This window comes from Perna viridis, chromosome 9 (genome assembly GCF_037379345.1).
Source record: "Perna viridis isolate PV_CMFRI_1.1 ecotype Kerala chromosome 9, ASM3737934v1, whole genome shotgun sequence".
Taxonomy (NCBI): Eukaryota; Metazoa; Mollusca; class Bivalvia; order Mytilida; family Mytilidae; genus Perna; species Perna viridis.
Window position 1 is genome coordinate 11,390,605 of NC_142453.1, and position 17,141 is coordinate 11,407,745.

Sequence of the window (17,141 nt, forward strand, 5' to 3'; positions counted from 1 at the left end):
AATTAATTGCATCTATACCTTTGTTGACAAACGGTAGTGGAAGAAATGATCGTTTTTCTTCATCTTGACTTTTCACACAAACTGGTTTAAAGAGTCTGTGGAAACCAATATCCAAAATGATGGCAACAAGTCTGTATAATGAAAAGGCGGGATCAGAAACAGGGGTGTCAAGACTTGTTTTTAAAGGGAGTGTAGTAGAGTGAGAGGTATAGAATAAAGTTTGGTTCTAATGTGATGAAGTCCGAGAGGTTTTTGTATGAAAGGAAGGAGACCATCTATGGATACATCGTGTAACTTAGGTGACGTATAGTAGCTATGGCCATGACTCCTGTCCCGTCTTGGATTTTTGTGAAATAAATTCATCACATTTATGCTATTGTTATATTGGCTTGAAAGGTTTCCTATACTTTTGATGTTTTCATTGCATCCTTAAGGTATTGCAGTACCTAATCTGCATATCCAGCACTCCTCTCTTTCCCTACGATAGTTTTTACGTAGAGCGGGACTGCTCGTAGGATGGTAATTTTTTTTTTCTAAAATACGAACGTTCATAGAGAGGATTGAATGATCTTGTTGATTAAAGTGTTAATAAACTGTCGGGAATTTGGTGGTGTTAATTCCCGAACGATGACTGCACATTTTTTTGTTTAATCGTTCTTGCGTTTCTCCGACATATACTAAAGCACATATGTTGCATTCTAATACATATATTAAGTTTGTTGATTTGCAACTTAAGTCATTGTAACTTCCTGTATGGAAGGTTTTATTTGTAAGGGAACTGGAGAAGTAAGACCGTAAGTCGGTTATAAGAATGTTGCATGTTTTGCAATTTTTAATTCCACATTTGATATGGTACAATGTGGTTCGTCATCGTTGTAGTCAAATATATCATTTAAAATGATAGAACATGGTTTGATAATTTTGAAATAGTCATAATTTTTGTACTGGAATATATGATCTGCTGACTGAACGTATGATTGGGTACTTTTAGTTGAATTGGTCGGGGCACTTTCCATATCAAATGTGAGTGTGCTAAGATTCCGATCTGAGGACACCACATTCTTACAAGAATGTTATGTTTGGTTGAAAATACCACATGTGGAATTATGAAGATGAATAAGAGTGCCACTTCACGCTTCTCTTAGTTGAGATGATCTTATTAATTAATAGATGATCCGTAAACTTCTTCAAAGAACTTAAAATCATGTATTTTTTTTTTAATTACTGATCATGTTTATGACATGACTCAATTACATTTTGTTTTGTTGTAAACTGCCTGAATTGAAGATACAAGGTTTCATCATTTGAGATCAACGTATGTCGCGAATTAATTCAGTGTCACCTGTCTTGATTTTACCACATTTTGAATTAGTTTAAGTACTAGTCTAGATAAGAATCATGCAAAACGTGATTCATTGTTGAAAAGCCTACATATTTTTGTTCTAAATTTCGTTCATAATATTGTAGCTGAGAGAAATTAACATGAGACCTTTCATATTACCCTTGTACTTAGAGATAAAATTATATAGAATGTACTGTGGAATATAAAATTAAGGGAGATAACAAAATAAAAATGTGTAGCCTTTTTGTGGTGTATCACACATTACAGAACTTGCATGATTCTTACTAAGACTACTACTACTTTAACAGATGTTTTGTGTACGCAGGTTCGTGTTGTATATACAGTGAAACTGTCTAGACCGACCTGTAATGAAATCACGATGAAAGAATAAAAGACCACTTATGGAAATGAAATGATTTGTTTGTTTGACTGAAAATACCACGTGTGGAATTATGAAGATTAATAAGAGTGCCACTTCACGCTTCACTTAGTGAGTTCATCTTATTAATTAATAGATGATCGATAAACTTCAAAGAACTAAATTAAGTGTCGATCCCTGTAAGAATCAGGCAGTAAGTGAAACATGGTATGAAAAAGCCATTATTTTTATAGTGTAATTTGACATTTTGTGCCATCAGAATCAGACAAGATTTTCCTGGACCAATGAGTAACAATTTTATTGAAATGCACTGAAAATGAGCATTCTAAGGGCATATAACTCAGTCAAAAACCTCATTTTTCTAAGATTCTATTGAAAACAATTCTGAGCAAATCCAAGAATGCAGAGATCAAATAATGGTGTTTTCAAATAGAGAAAGCATCATAGAGTGATATTTTAGTATCAGACCGGTGCTGTTTTGACATGCATGTTTCTGATTTGTTAAATTTTGCCTGATTCTTACAAACACTTACACTTCAGTAATACATTAGCAAAACAAATCGACGTGGCCATCGATGCCGTGCCGTGAGAATAAAACAGAAGTAGTTTTAGTTTGTCTATACAAAAATAAAAATATACAAAATGCATCTGAGATTTACAAAAAGTAACAAAATGATAACTCCTTGTAGAATCTGCTCTTAAAATTTTATTTAACATCAGAAATAAATTGCAAGATTTCCTCCAACGAAACTAAGTTTATTCAATATACAAATGTAACCATATTCACTAATGCATCTTCAAAATCATTAATGGACAATAAAATGAATCTTCGGTGGTGTATTGCCTGCAGATACCGAGCGTTCTTTTTCATCACGTGGTTTGAAGTCGAGTATATCAGCTATCATATCTGAATCATCATTGGAAATGGTAATGTTTGCTGATATCTAAAATGTTTTATAATGGAATTATAACTTATTGCATTTTTTATTTAAGCCTTAGAGGTTATCATTTATTTATAAGCATATTTTGCAATAATAGACACAATCTTAGTCATATCAACTGAACCTATTCAGCGTCATCATATCCCTAGTACTGTAAATGAAGGATCACTACTTGATGATAAAATAGTATATTTGTAAATAAATAATTCTATACTTTTATTAAAAAGGAAAATGTTTTGTACTAGGTAAGTTGTGAAAAACTACAAGGTTTACTAAAGCCATATTCAATGGTTAATATGTTTGTATACAGATATTTTGTTTTTACATCTATCGTTACCCAATACTTTATTGCACTTAAATTTTGTCTTTGATTATTTGTATTAATCAGGAACACTCTTTACTTCACGTTCTATTTCATCCATCCATCTAAATATTTTGGAGTCCACGTATTTGGATTTTGTTACTGTTTCCATTTTGATATCTTTAATAAATAAGTTAATTTTGAAATTTGTTGAAATATTGTTTTTGCTTTGATTGATCTAAAATTTTACATTTGCTTCGGTGCACCTGGTCCATTCTCCCAGTTTTTATTGGAGTCCGAGTTGATCAATTACTTTTGTTACTTTGTATGTATGATTTTAGTTACTTTATGTTCTTTGTTGTGTATGTCTGTTTTCCATGTCTGGTCTTTGTCCCTGGATTGCATTCTTTTGACTACCGCTATAACCTTGGTTCCCTTGATTACTCTTCTTTAAAATATTCTTTCGTTACCAATAACTTACAGTTTGTTTTTTAATCATGATTAGCACCCGAACTATTGTAAAAGTGCAGAAGAATGATGCTGCAGTCCCGCTTAACGTGGTCCATGCTCTACCTGAAATTCAATAAATTGTTCGAAGTTTTCAAACATTTTGCATTGCTCTTTCATATGTTTGAAAGCACAAACCTTCATATGAGGATCATATTATACCGTAAAAATATTATGTAAAATTCATATGTTTATCACATCGTCATTGTATAATTTTGGGTCAGCCTGAAGTAAAAGAAATGATAAAATAGAGTAACTGTGGATACTTGGTTAATTGTTAAATGCCATTCTATGTAAGAATCCAGCAATTGGTTGCACTTCATTTTTTAGATGGATCTTTTTAGTCTAAATAAAAATCAATACATCTAGAAATACAGTCAAATGGTATTTGAATTTATCCTGAACCATCTGTGACGAAGATATATATTTTGGCAACCAATATAGGGGAAAAGTTTGAAAAGAATTAAATATGACCTATCTTTAAAAAAATAAAAATACTTTGATGGTTATTTCTTGGGAATATTAGGCTAAAGAAATCTTAAGTAAAGTCATGAAATCTCTGTGGTTTCTTTGCTTCATACTTCATACAAACTGTACCTGATGCTAAGGTACTCAAGGAGGTACACCTAGGGTAAGGGCACAAATAATACAATTCATAAGAATGTTTGTTTTCAGCATTTAACATCAATCTCATATAAGCATCAAAGTTACTATCACTGATTTAATTCTGATCAAAATGAAAGCTTGATAGCCTTGTGTAAAATTGAATATAATACAAACGCATCACTAAATTCAAGTTATGTCTCTTACCTAAAGTCTACCTCGTTAAACATGTTAAATGATTTGTAATGTTATTATTATACGAATTGACCAATATATAAATTTGATATGAGGCGCTTTTTTCTGTGTAGATAAACAACCTGGTGCTGTTGTAGTTGGTTTTCTCTGTTGTTTTCCAACTCTCCTGGTGATATTGGTGTTTTCTGGAATGAGGGTTGTTTTCGAAGTGTTCACGTCACCTGCAGGGGTCAAAGCGGTATCATTACAAATATTTTAATACACACATGTATTAACAAACCGCAGTCAATCTTATAGGTAAGCCTTTTTGCACAAATTTTGAAATATCTGGTAATTATATTTCTTTGAATATGATATAAGCGTACATTTGGGGATTTGATGGAATTTCTAAAAGAATATCTCTAATATTTGATATCTTTTATTCAAATACAATACTGTTCATTACTGCAATTAAGTATACTTTGATATTGAGTATTCTGTATTAAACGAACTCTGAGTAGATCTGCCTAAATAAGACTTATTTAAGTCGATTCATATTACTTCATATTAATGTTTTTTAAATCTTGGTAAAGTGAACAAATATCAAGCCCAAATATATTCGGTTAGGAGAGATTTTATTGCATTTAAGTGAAACATAATATGAAAAAAATTACCATTTTGATAACTTAATTTGGCCATTTTAACTTGGACTGATTTCATTCTGATTAAAATGAAAGTTTAATAGGCTTGGGTGAAATTGAATATAATACAAAAGCATCACTAATTTTAAGAGTTATGTCTCTTACCCAAATTCTACCCCGTTAAATGATTTGTAATTTTATTATCATACGAATTGATAAATAAATATATGAATTTAATATGAGGCGCTTTTTTATTGTTGTGTTTTGGAATGAGAGTTTTTTTTTCGAAGGATTCACATCACCTGCAGGGTTCAAAGAGGTATGAATACAAATATTTCAATACACACATGTATTAGCAATCCGCAGTCAATTTTATAGGTAATTCTTAGTGTGAATCATTCGCATCCGTAAGTATATGTAAGAATCGGGCAGTGGGTGCAACATGGTATTAGAAAGCACCATTTTGATTAGTTTAATTTGACTGTTTTCACCATCAGAACAAATAAAAAAAACAAGATTTTCGACATCACTTTGGTAAATTGAGATATAATTTCATTGAAATGCACTGTAAATGAATATATCAAGGGCAGATAACTCTCTGAAAAAACCTCATTTTTCTAACATTCTATTGAAAAAATTTGAGTAAATCCAGTGATAAAAGATAAAATAATTGCATTGTCTTTTCAAATGGAGGAAGCATCCTTGAGTTAAATTATATCAGATCGGTGGGGTTGTAAGATGCATGTTTTAGATTTTTCCCATTTTACCTGATTCTTACAAATACTTACATCTTAAATATCTAAGTTTTTATTTAAGTATGTTAAGTTACCTTCACATGTTTCAATTAAATCTAATTGAAGATTTGTAATATCTGTACTGGTGTCACAATTTGCCACGACATTTGCACGAAATTTGTATTTTAATATTTTAATCATATGGAATTCGTCTATTATGCTGCAATCACATCTGAAAAGGTTGTTGTTTAAATCCCTGAAAAATCATTAGAATCATCAGTTTTAAACAAATCAATGAAGAAGTCAGTAAGGTTTCATTTGTCCATTCGTAAAGTGTTTACCTCCTTTTACCTGACATTGTTGTCGGTATATTCATAAAGTGATTACATCAGTATCGCAGTTTTAACTTATAATTATACCATAGCTCTTTATTAATTTTATTTACTTTGTTTAAGAGCTCTTTATACATATTTGCTGTTTTTACCCTTCTCATAGCAAGGTTATATACGAGAGTCAAAATCACTCCTGTTTTTTTTGTGCTTTTGACATTAAACATGCTAAATGTTTTTATTCCTTTTTCGTATTTCTATCCAACTTTCTGCATTGTATCACTTATGTCAACTAAACGTAATAGTAGTTAATTAAATTGGTAGAGAAACTTATTAAACAATAGACCATAAAGTACCAATTCTTGACCGTTAACTGAGACCCACTGATTTTAAATTTCATGCATCACTGAATTTGAAAGGGTAGTTAAAGCACGTGACAGATACTTGCTGTCATGTTATTTCTAAATACGTAAGTAAATGTTATAATGATGATGATATTTACAAAGATGTCAAAGAATGCATAATAGGTAAAACAACATGCCTTATTGAATATGTCATCGAAAACAACATATACATGTAGATGTATTGATAACCCGGAAATGGTACTATAAATGCTACCTATTCTTTATACATGTGTAAAACCCATTTCATGATACATATCATTGACTATTTTGTACTAAACTATATCTGATTTAAAAAAAATAATCCTACTCTAAATTATTAATTTGGTTCCAACATTATTTTTGATATTAAGTAATATCCCTGTGTTTCTAAATTTATTACTTGACTGTCACCAGAATTGAGTCAATTAGTAACATGCTCTTATCGGCGGCTTTAGTATAAAGAATTATTACCTTTTCTGGATTTTGTATCGGCCAAACCCTATGATTCCACCTGAATAATTTATAAGTTTATAATGACAAATATTTCCTCCTAAGTGGAGTAAGCTTTCATTTCTTTACAAAAGTGACACTTCTCGACTTATTAATTTTTTGTAGCATTTCCTAAGTGTGTATTATATCATGTGTAATATATTTCAGTGAAGTTGCTTGACCTTTGTGGTATCAAAATTATCACGTAAACTTGCGTATATTTTTTTCCAACCCAATATTTGATGGAAAGTGGGTGTTCCATTTTAGTTCACAGTTTGGGGTGAGAGAGTCATATAATGACTGTCATTTTCAGCTAGATAGTTTTGGTTTCCTTAATTTGTTCCCCTCGTAAGAACTGTGTTTTATTTACATTCAACGGAAGCCCTTTTTTCTGACTATGAATCAGTGTTAATATTATATGTCTTCAGTATATTGATATCATCAGCTACAAAACTGCATTTATTTAGCTATATTATGTTATCTAATTCAAATTATCAAAGATGATTCAAATCGCAATACATGTATCATTGACCCTTTTTACAAAGCTTTTGGAAAAACTGACAAAAAGTATGGCTTGCCCTCTGAACTTGAGCTTTAAGATACTTATAATACTCTCCTCTAGAAGATCTACTCTAGAGGTTTTGTAAGAGTTGTATAGTTTCTTGAGTCCTATACCGAAGATTTCAAGAGATTTTTATAATATTTAGACATTCTAACCCATTTACAAACGAAATAAAAAATCTATATACATATGCAATCGGTATATATTGAATTAAGTAATAAACTATTATACCTTGGTAATTTATTTTACACTATTTATTTGTGTTAAATAGTAACCATGGGTTGGGATTTGGATTGTAAAACCTAGTTTGAAACGCATACAAAGTATGATATTTTTTTGCCTCCTGTTTAATGTTGATCTGCCTCTTCAACTCCAGGGTAGCACTGCATGAGAGACTTCATGTTCAATATAAGCAGTTAAAAGTCACTAATGTTTCTTGTGATTAATAACAGACAGACAGACAGATCTCTGCTGTGTTTAATATTTTCTTAGTACAATAGGTAAAACAAAATAAGCGTATATATGTATAATTCATTGTTGATAAACTTGTCATTACTCTTAGCAGAAACAAATGCATTTAATATTGACGAAGTTTTGATATATATAAATGAGAAAAATAACATATGACACTTTTACATTACGTCAAATCTCCCTCTTTCGGAATTTTTTTAGAGGAGGGGGGTTTTACTCTATTGAGTTTCCGAACATAAAAATTGTAATTTAGATTAAATGCATAATTAACTTGTCAAAACTCGGTTCATGATCTATTTTCCGTTTAATATCACGCGGATATACTTACCACAAAACACCAAATAGTTCGGGACCAGGTGACGCTTATATAACTTAACAAGCCACAGTGCATTGTCACGCTCCTCCAAATCCACGACCCGGGACGCTCCTGCCTTTGTTTTTTTCATATTTTCAAGAGGTGGATAACAAACTTTTGACAGACATGAATTTCATACAAACGAAACACAGAATGAAGCTGATTGAAATAAAAAAAACAACCTTCTATAATACTACTATATACACGCTAAATTTGCAAGAATATATTCGAAAATACGACAAAATAGCCCGACAGAAGCGCTTGGACCCAATAACAGATTAGACCTGCCTAAACAAATACTAAAATGACATGTAGATATTTACACATGACCGTTGAGAATTTACAAATAATCCATGCACCTCATGAACCGTATGGCAAAGTAATTCGTCATGTAGTAGGTAACAGCACAAGCCTTAAAGAAATATGGGTCAGTTTTGGCGGTTTAAAAAAAGTGTACCCTGAATACGACTGAAGTCTTAGACATTTTACATTATATACAGGAAACGCATATGATAGGTTCTATAAATACATTGCGTAACACTTTGAACAAAGATCTTACATATAAACTTTGCAATATCGAATACATGCAGGGACATGTTTGATGTGTGTACATTGTACATATACATGTATCGGAGATATTTGTTTTCCGGAAAGAGACAGCTGTCTTGACAGACGTGTTTATAAATAATAATCTTTTTTATCATTTCACTAGATAAATGAACAGAGTTTGTTTTTTAAATGCTAAAATAAGAATCAGGAGCGAGTTAAATCTTTATTTGAGTTTGATATTAAAATAAGTACTTCCAACTTTGATGGATTGCATTAAGGAATGGAATGCGTTTCTACACTTATTATAAACAAAATTATCTTTAAACAGTGTGCTACTGGTTTCTATACACTAACGATTATACCAGCTAATTAAAAGACTCAAAAGTCAATGCAAAATAGAATACTGAAAGTTCGGATACTAAAAGTTTTGAAAACAAACGGTAAAATAAGGTAACACAAGTGGCCAGGTGTTTAATCGTGCGACAGTTAGCTAGGTCACATGATACATGTACTTCCTCATTTTTGAAGCAATTTTTAGCGTGGTTTTTGAACAATTTTCAATAAATGGGCATAAAAACCAAGCGTTAACCAAACAATCCTTTTTACTGTAAAACAGATAAAGTAAATGCACACTTTCAGTTTCCATAGTTTAAGTTAACGCTATTAAATGAGGTTCAAAAGAGTGAAAAACTCCTATTTTATTTACTGCAAGACGGTTTTTGTGCAATCGTTTCTCAGTAGTTACTTTTTAAATCACGAACATAAGGTATAAAATTGAAAATTTACAGTATATTTTTTTTCAATATTCTTCCGAATTTTTTATATACTTATGATCTTTTTCAGTAAGGCCAAAAAGGCCCTGATCCTTTTGAATCTAGAAAGGAAAGCCACAATTGCCTATTGCACTCCATTTATCGACGTCGGAATTTACAACATTATGCATACACATGACTTGCTTAGACTTCATGAAATTCCTGAGGTTGACCGTACTAATCCCCCTTTTTCTTGGATAAGGCAACAACAGCCGTTGCGCCCTTGTCAGGTTTCCCATCATATATAAAATCCCACATGGTACTATTTATTTCTCTTTCATATGTTTGGTAAACCTCTCATTTCAATCTCATCACCAATAACAGAAAATACGAAAGATTTGCTGATGAGCATTTTGCCAGAAAAAGTTAAATTTCTTGATTTCCTAAACTCAATACAGCTTTATATTTTGTTGTAGCCAATCCCTCTCTAAATTGACACCATACCCATGGTGAACTCCGAGTGCTTTTATTGGTTGTTTAGTCATAAATTGGCTTTTTATTTCTCCATATGCCTAAGTACACACCAACGGTTTTGTTCAAATTCATGCGCACACTGCTGTTTTTTTCCATAATTGTTCAAGACTTCAAAGTCTTGCCATAAAGACTAATCATTGTAAATGTAAATGACATATATCAATTGAATCTAATATTGACGAATATAGATTGAACTTTAGATGACGAATATCATTCGTAACTATACATGACGTATTAGTTGTAACTATAGATGAAGTATCAGTTGTAACTATATATGAAGTATCAGTTGTAAATATATATGACGTATCAGTTGTAACTTCATATGAAGTACCAGTTGTAAATATAATTGACGTATTAGTTGTAACTATACATGACGTATATACATTTTAATTATATATGACGTATATCAAATGTTACTTTATATGACGTATAAGTTGTAACTATTCATGACGAACATCAATCGTTACAACACATAGCGTATTTTAAATGTATGTATATGACGCATGTCACTTATAATTTAAAAAATGACGTATACCAATTATACCGATATATAACATGTATCTATTTTTGTCGGCCTTTGTCTAAGATCTTTTTGTGGAATTCCAGCTAACAATCATGCAAAAAAATGATACATAGTTGGAAAGCCTACGTATTTTTATTTTTTTTTATATTTTGTTTAAAATGCTTAAGTAAATAAAACATTACATGTGATTCTTCATAAAACCGTTAAGCTTGTTCATAAGAGATATTCATTATATACAGTACTAGTGCACTGCAGAATTCAAAATTATTGGAGATAACTCTGTAAATGACACTAAAATATAATAGAAACTATTGGAATCTCATTGTGAATCAACTCCTAAGAGAAGACATATTAGAATGAATAATTATGCATTTCATCATATAGACCGATGCAGGAACTTAATAATAAAAATAAAAATGTTTACCGTTTTTGGATGTACCACCTTTTACAGAATTTGCATGATTCTTCCAAAGGCTACTACTTAAAATGTGTTCCCTCTAATGCATTAAGTGTAACGTTATCAGCCGCATCTTCGTTTAAATCAGTATCTTTAAAACTTATATGATAATTTTTTATGTACGTACAGTGTACGAAGCGTATTAACATTGAATTGAAAGATGCCATCAGGTACAGTCGTCAAAATGCTTTCTCTCAGTAATCTGCACAAGTTTTATACTTATTGTCCTCGAAATCCATCATATGGACTTTTTGTACCAGGTCAACAAAGAATCCTTAATTATTATAAGTGAAGGAGGTGGGCCATGGATCAGAGATACAACTCTTGCAAATCATTGAAAAGTTTGTATTCTGCGTTTCACATCAATATCAGGTAAACATCAAAGTAACTTGGATTGATTTTGTTCTGTTTCAAATGAAAGCTTGATAGGCTTTGGTGAAAGCGAATATGATACAAACATATCACTGATCTCTAGAGTAGAGTTATGTCCCTTACCAAAGGCGTACTTTTTAATGTTTATTAGTATTAACAAAGCCAATATGGGAGAGTAAAAATCACCAAGCACAATCCTATAATAACCGAAAATTTGATTGTATTGTTTTCGTTTACTTAAATTGAACTAATCATAATTTGCATTTTTGCAATGTGGAATATTTAACAAAACTCGTGCAGAAACTAAAATCACACTATTGACTAAGAGGCAAAAGAATGATGCAAACAAAACCCTTTTCGAGTTTTCAGTACACGAAGTATATTGAAGAAACAAAAAAATGAAAGTTATAATAACATCAAACACCAACAATCTAGAGCTATTGTAAATGTAACTATCAAACAGTTATCTGCCTGTATAGGGCAGATTACTCCTACTGAAAATATAAGATACCTTTTCATTGCAAATATTTCAACTTTACTTACAGTTTTTTAAGTGATTTCAACTGATCGAAAACTCCATATGATAGATTATGTAAACTGCACCTGACGAAAGACCTACAAAAATAAAACGGTTTATGTGATAGATCTAAACCTCTACTATATAACATGTAGTAAAACAGAAAAAAATAAATTAGTGTAGAATAGAATAGAATAGAATAGATACGAATAGAATATATATTTTAGTTACCAATCATCGGCCATTTCATATCACATTCCAAAAAAAACATTTAAAAGAATATATTGTAACAAAAAGATCACAATAAGTAAAAAACAAATATATGGTATTTAAATATACAAATATAACCTGAATTCAGATTTTGCCTGTGCACAGTTTTCGTATTTTGAAGTTATTTCCACATTCCAGAATAAGTATTCTCTTCACACTTATAAACCAGATAAGCTTGTTAATTTCAGATAAAAGCACCAAGTTTTTACATTTATCAAACTTTTTCCATTAAAATCTTTATAACAGTATGACGTGAATGGATAAGCGTGTACTATTGCAATACAGTCAACCAGTAAAATTGTACAGTCCAAAGGGAGATTAGGCAAACGGCTTCCAGTGTATATGTATATATTCCGCCAGCGAAAGCTATATTTTTATATAGACTATCTGGCCGAGTGGTCTAGGTCGCTGGACTTAGTGCAGGCGGTGTTGCCATAGATGTCACAACGGTACGAGTTCGAGTCCCGAGGAGGGAACGACCAAAAATTTGCTTTGTTAAGTTATTGTACTCAATGGCAATTGCAGAGTCTTCTAAGATTTAATTAATGATTGAATGTACACACTTTTATGATTTGCTTAATGACCGTTACTATTCTTTTTGCATATTCTGAGTAGGACTTGTATTAAGTCCCAAGTTCATGAAAGATGAAATACTTTGGGGTTTTGCAATTACTTCTTTTGCTTGTATAAAATGTATTTTACCTAAAGAAAGGCATGTTGTGAATTTAAATTATTCGTTACTCACCTCAAGAAACAGAAACAATACTTACAAATTCTCAAGACGATTGGCCGGTGACATCAACGAAAATATATAAGAGGGTAGTACCATTAATGCATTACGATCTAATGCTCTACAAAATTATATATTTTATATGTAATTACTCCTGTCAAGAACGCTTGGATATTCAAGTACCATTCTGTGTAAGGATCAGGAAATGAGTGGCACATCATTTTTCTCAATTAGGTCTTTTTGCCTCAAACATATCAAATACATCTAAAAGAACAACTATTAAGCTATTTAAATTTATCCTGAAGCATTGGTGATGTATATATATTTTGACTGCTTATATAAGGAAAGAGTGCGGAAAAATTATCCCGCCATTTTTCCTAGTGCATTTGACCTATCAATATCTAAAAAGGCAAACTTTACAAACACTTTGACAACAATTTCTTGAGGTTATGAGGTATAAATACGTGAATACGAAAAACAAATATCTGTGTATTTTTTTTCATGGGCCACACCTTATACACATTTTGCCTGATTCTTAGACATAGGAGTACTTAACTCGATTTCGGGACAAGTTCCGCACACTCGTAAAATCTAGGCGTTCCTCTATAATGTAATATTTTGGTTATTCATTCTTTCCAATATACTATTTAGGGAATAATACGAGGAGGGCAAATCCTCAAACGCTCCCGACGAAACATAAATTCAAAACACCTTTCATAATTTTTGTCCGCCCTGATGCAATATTAAATTTCAAATCAGTAAAATTTATTATGATATATGGTTTTTATTATGCTAATGCATCAACCTAATTGTCATGCAATGAACTATCTCAGGACCGAAATTCTCCTGCATTGGTGAACTATAGGTTGCCATGGTCCTAAATGTCTTTGGGTCGAACTGCTTGGATATTTGGGTGTTATGTTCTTGGGAAAAAACTAAGATTTGTTTAAAACTAACAAATCTTTTCCGAGACTGGTGTGGTTCTCAATCACATTTACAAAATACACGAGAATGAAGCTGTCATAATGCTATTTTTAGGTCCCGAAATTATAAGCCTTTAACCCGATATTAGTGTTTGTCTCGCCAAAAGTATACAAGAATCAATGGATAATGCAATCATTAATGCTCTCTTTTACTGTTTTGAGGAAATTCCCAAATAAGTATTAGTACCAGTAGTAATTTAAATAATGTGCAATTCAAAGTCTAATACGAACAAATTCTAAAATCTGAAAAAGGTCCTGAAGAGGTTTGACTGCATTTTTCCTACTTTGAAACCAAAGTCTTTATTTTTTCTTCTGTGTGAATTGAATCAATGAAATATGATATGAATCGAATATGTGTTTTGATAGAAGTTTGAATGAAAACTAAAATTTATCTGCAAGACGTTTTTTTAAAATTATTATATCTCAAATGTAACTTGTTGTAGTTGTAAATAGTTGTTAAAGCAATTGGTGATTTGACAACATGTGAACAATGTATAAGGAGAATGAATATGATGAATATGTTAAGGAGACAACAATTCCACAAGGATATAAAAAAAAAATCAACTCAAGGCCGGCCACCTATTGGACTTAAATGAATGACGAAGAAACCTTCACACCACTGGGCAAGCTTCAGCTAGACCCATAACACCATAATACACAAGCAAAGCAATAAATATGCCTCATTATACATCAGCAAAATAAAGTAAACTGAATAATAAAAGGAAACAGGATAACGGAGACCGGAAATTCCTGACTTGGGACGGGCGCAAAAAATGCGTAATCACAGAACTCTCCCTTTAAAAACTGTCCATTTTAAAAAAAAATAAATATAACGCAACAAACATGTTAAAAATGTACGAATCCCTTGTTTAAACATAAATAAAGAAACTTAGTATACGTTATACAAATACACAAACAAAGGACTACTAGCAGTTAAATGGCATGCCTGTTGAGAACCGTGAAACGACACTACACATGTCGAATATGTATTGTTTGTTTTGCTCTGTTTTTGCAACACTGGCGTGACATTCTTTTCCACATCAGAATTCTAGCGGTCTTGGTCTGGACATGCTGGAATGTCTTAAATTGTTTGATGATTTAATAAGATCCCATAATTTTTATAATTATAATAACTTTTTTTTATGTTAATATATTTTTTTTACAAAATAAGTTAATAATGGAACCTTCGTTTTTTTAGTTGAATATACCTTAAGCGGGTATTTCAATGGGAAAGGAACACACGCTCACCTTTCCAAATAATACATTTCATTGACATATTTGATGTCACTGTCTAATACAAAATATTTACTTACAAAGTTTCTATTGATGAAAGATTTGCTATAAGTTTTGCAAAACTCCAAGAAACATCATCATCTTCAAAGGTTATCTGATTTTTTGTGAAGTCACTAAAATAACATGTAGAACACGGAAATATATTTCATGGTGATGCATCAACAACACAAAATTTCATAAAAATCAGCAAATCTAAATACCAAAAAACTTAAATCAGGCAAAAAACGGCCTTTGCAAATAAGAATAAAAAATAATTAGAATGCAAAACAAGACATTTTCAGTAAAATATTGGTTGAAATTTCATGGTAATGTCCTGCATTTTACTCCCGGGAGTACACAAACACTTGCTCGTAAAAACTGCTCTAATGATTTTTTCCTTTATCAAATGTACAAATTATGTAATGTTTTGTGTTATTAGTTCGAAACAATTATAAAAAAAAGTTACTCATACTTTTTTCAAATCCTACTTTTATTGTTTTACTAATATAACAGTTTTGTTCTTTGCTCACAAATATGAAAAGCATTATCTTTGACGAAACCCGTGTTCTACAGTTGTCTGTTGAAATAAGATATTACGTATGGATAGTGTATAATTATCAAATTTATTTAATTTGTCTTTTCAACATTTCTTCTACATGAATCCCTTCGTTTCAATGACGTCTTATTGGAATTTACTTACTATTCAGTTTTATCCAAGGGGATATTGATCCTAAAATCAGTCAACCTTGCTTTATTACAAGCAATGTGTTGTAGAGAACACAAACACTTATTTTCAGGTCCACATGTATATGAATCAACACTAATTACATATGGTAAAATTGTTACAAAAATAAGCGCAGACATGTGGTATCATTTGATGTAATTTTCAGGTAATCCGTATGTCTAAAATGAAACAAAAATATGCATGTAATCAGTTATGATTGCTTTCTTCATATAACCTTCATACACTGACTGACATATCCATCTACAGTCGTTTTTAGACTGATACAAACACAAAATGTCTCAATCAACGCATTATCAGTCAATAAGAAATACATTCTGTCTACCGAAACGGTACAAAATATTGTATCAGTCATTTCTTGTCAATCTGAACCAAATAAAATGTTTATGTAGACATTTTTAGGCTATGTCAACACCCTTTAGGTTGAGTTAGTCACAAAATGTCGATATCAACGCTTTTTGGTTGAGCTAGAAAAGAAACAAATGTCTACGTAAACGCACATAAACGTCTTGTTAGACATTTTGTGTCCTACGCAACACTTCATTTACTTTGATTTTTTAACACAACGTATTTTTGTGTTTAGTTAGACAAATTGTGTTTTGATTGAACATTTTAAGTGTTGATATGGTCGAAATATGACTTAGTGAAACGAAATGAGCCTTTAAGTAGCCATTATTTGTCTTCATCAGTTATATTTTGACTGTGCATGGTCATTACAGTCATTATTTCATCCATCAGTGATAGTTCTAATTTAACAAAGTTTGATCCAATTACTTCTCCCATCGTTTTGTGATATAAGTTACAGTAAATCAATGTACTGAAATAGCGAAAACGATAAACGACTAAGTTTATAGGTTGTAGTTGATCGTTGTAATTTGATGAAATGTGGGTAAACCACACGAAATACACAAAGGGAAAATGGTATATGATAGATTATGGTGAAGGAAACAAGTTTGTGTGAACAACAACTGATATTATATAGCAAGACAGTAATAAATTTATTATTTTTTTTAATTGAATAGAGGCGAAAATGTACTATTAAATGAAATGAGCGTTTACTTGCGTTTTGAATTATGCAATGTAATTATTAGTACAACCAAAATCGTAGTAATTTACTGTTATAATAAGGCATACCATTTACTTTGTTTTAGATTTTTATGGTAAGTTTTCTTCTATGTTTAAGAATGTCAGAAATAACTGCGCTAAATTTAACTTCACAGAAAAATGAT

At 31.2% G+C, this 17,141-nt stretch overlaps 1 protein-coding gene across 1 annotated transcript; it reads right to left on the reverse strand.

The window, feature by feature from the left end:
• Window positions 1–2,446: 2,446 nt before the first annotated feature.
• LOC148606698 (uncharacterized) lies at window positions 2,447–15,957 on the reverse strand. The gene is made up of 8 exons (XM_088547081.1): window positions 15,871–15,957; window positions 15,212–15,304; window positions 12,956–13,036; window positions 11,942–12,013; window positions 5,718–5,878; window positions 4,391–4,489; window positions 3,445–3,536; window positions 2,447–2,665 (listed from the first exon to the last, which is right to left on the reverse strand). Exons 3-8 carry the CDS (start codon window positions 13,012–13,014, stop codon window positions 2,528–2,530), a joined length of 621 nt encoding a protein of 206 aa, XP_088403207.1. The 5' UTR covers window positions 13,015–13,036; window positions 15,212–15,304; window positions 15,871–15,957; the 3' UTR covers window positions 2,447–2,527.
• Between the last annotated feature and the right edge of the window lie 1,184 nt (window positions 15,958–17,141).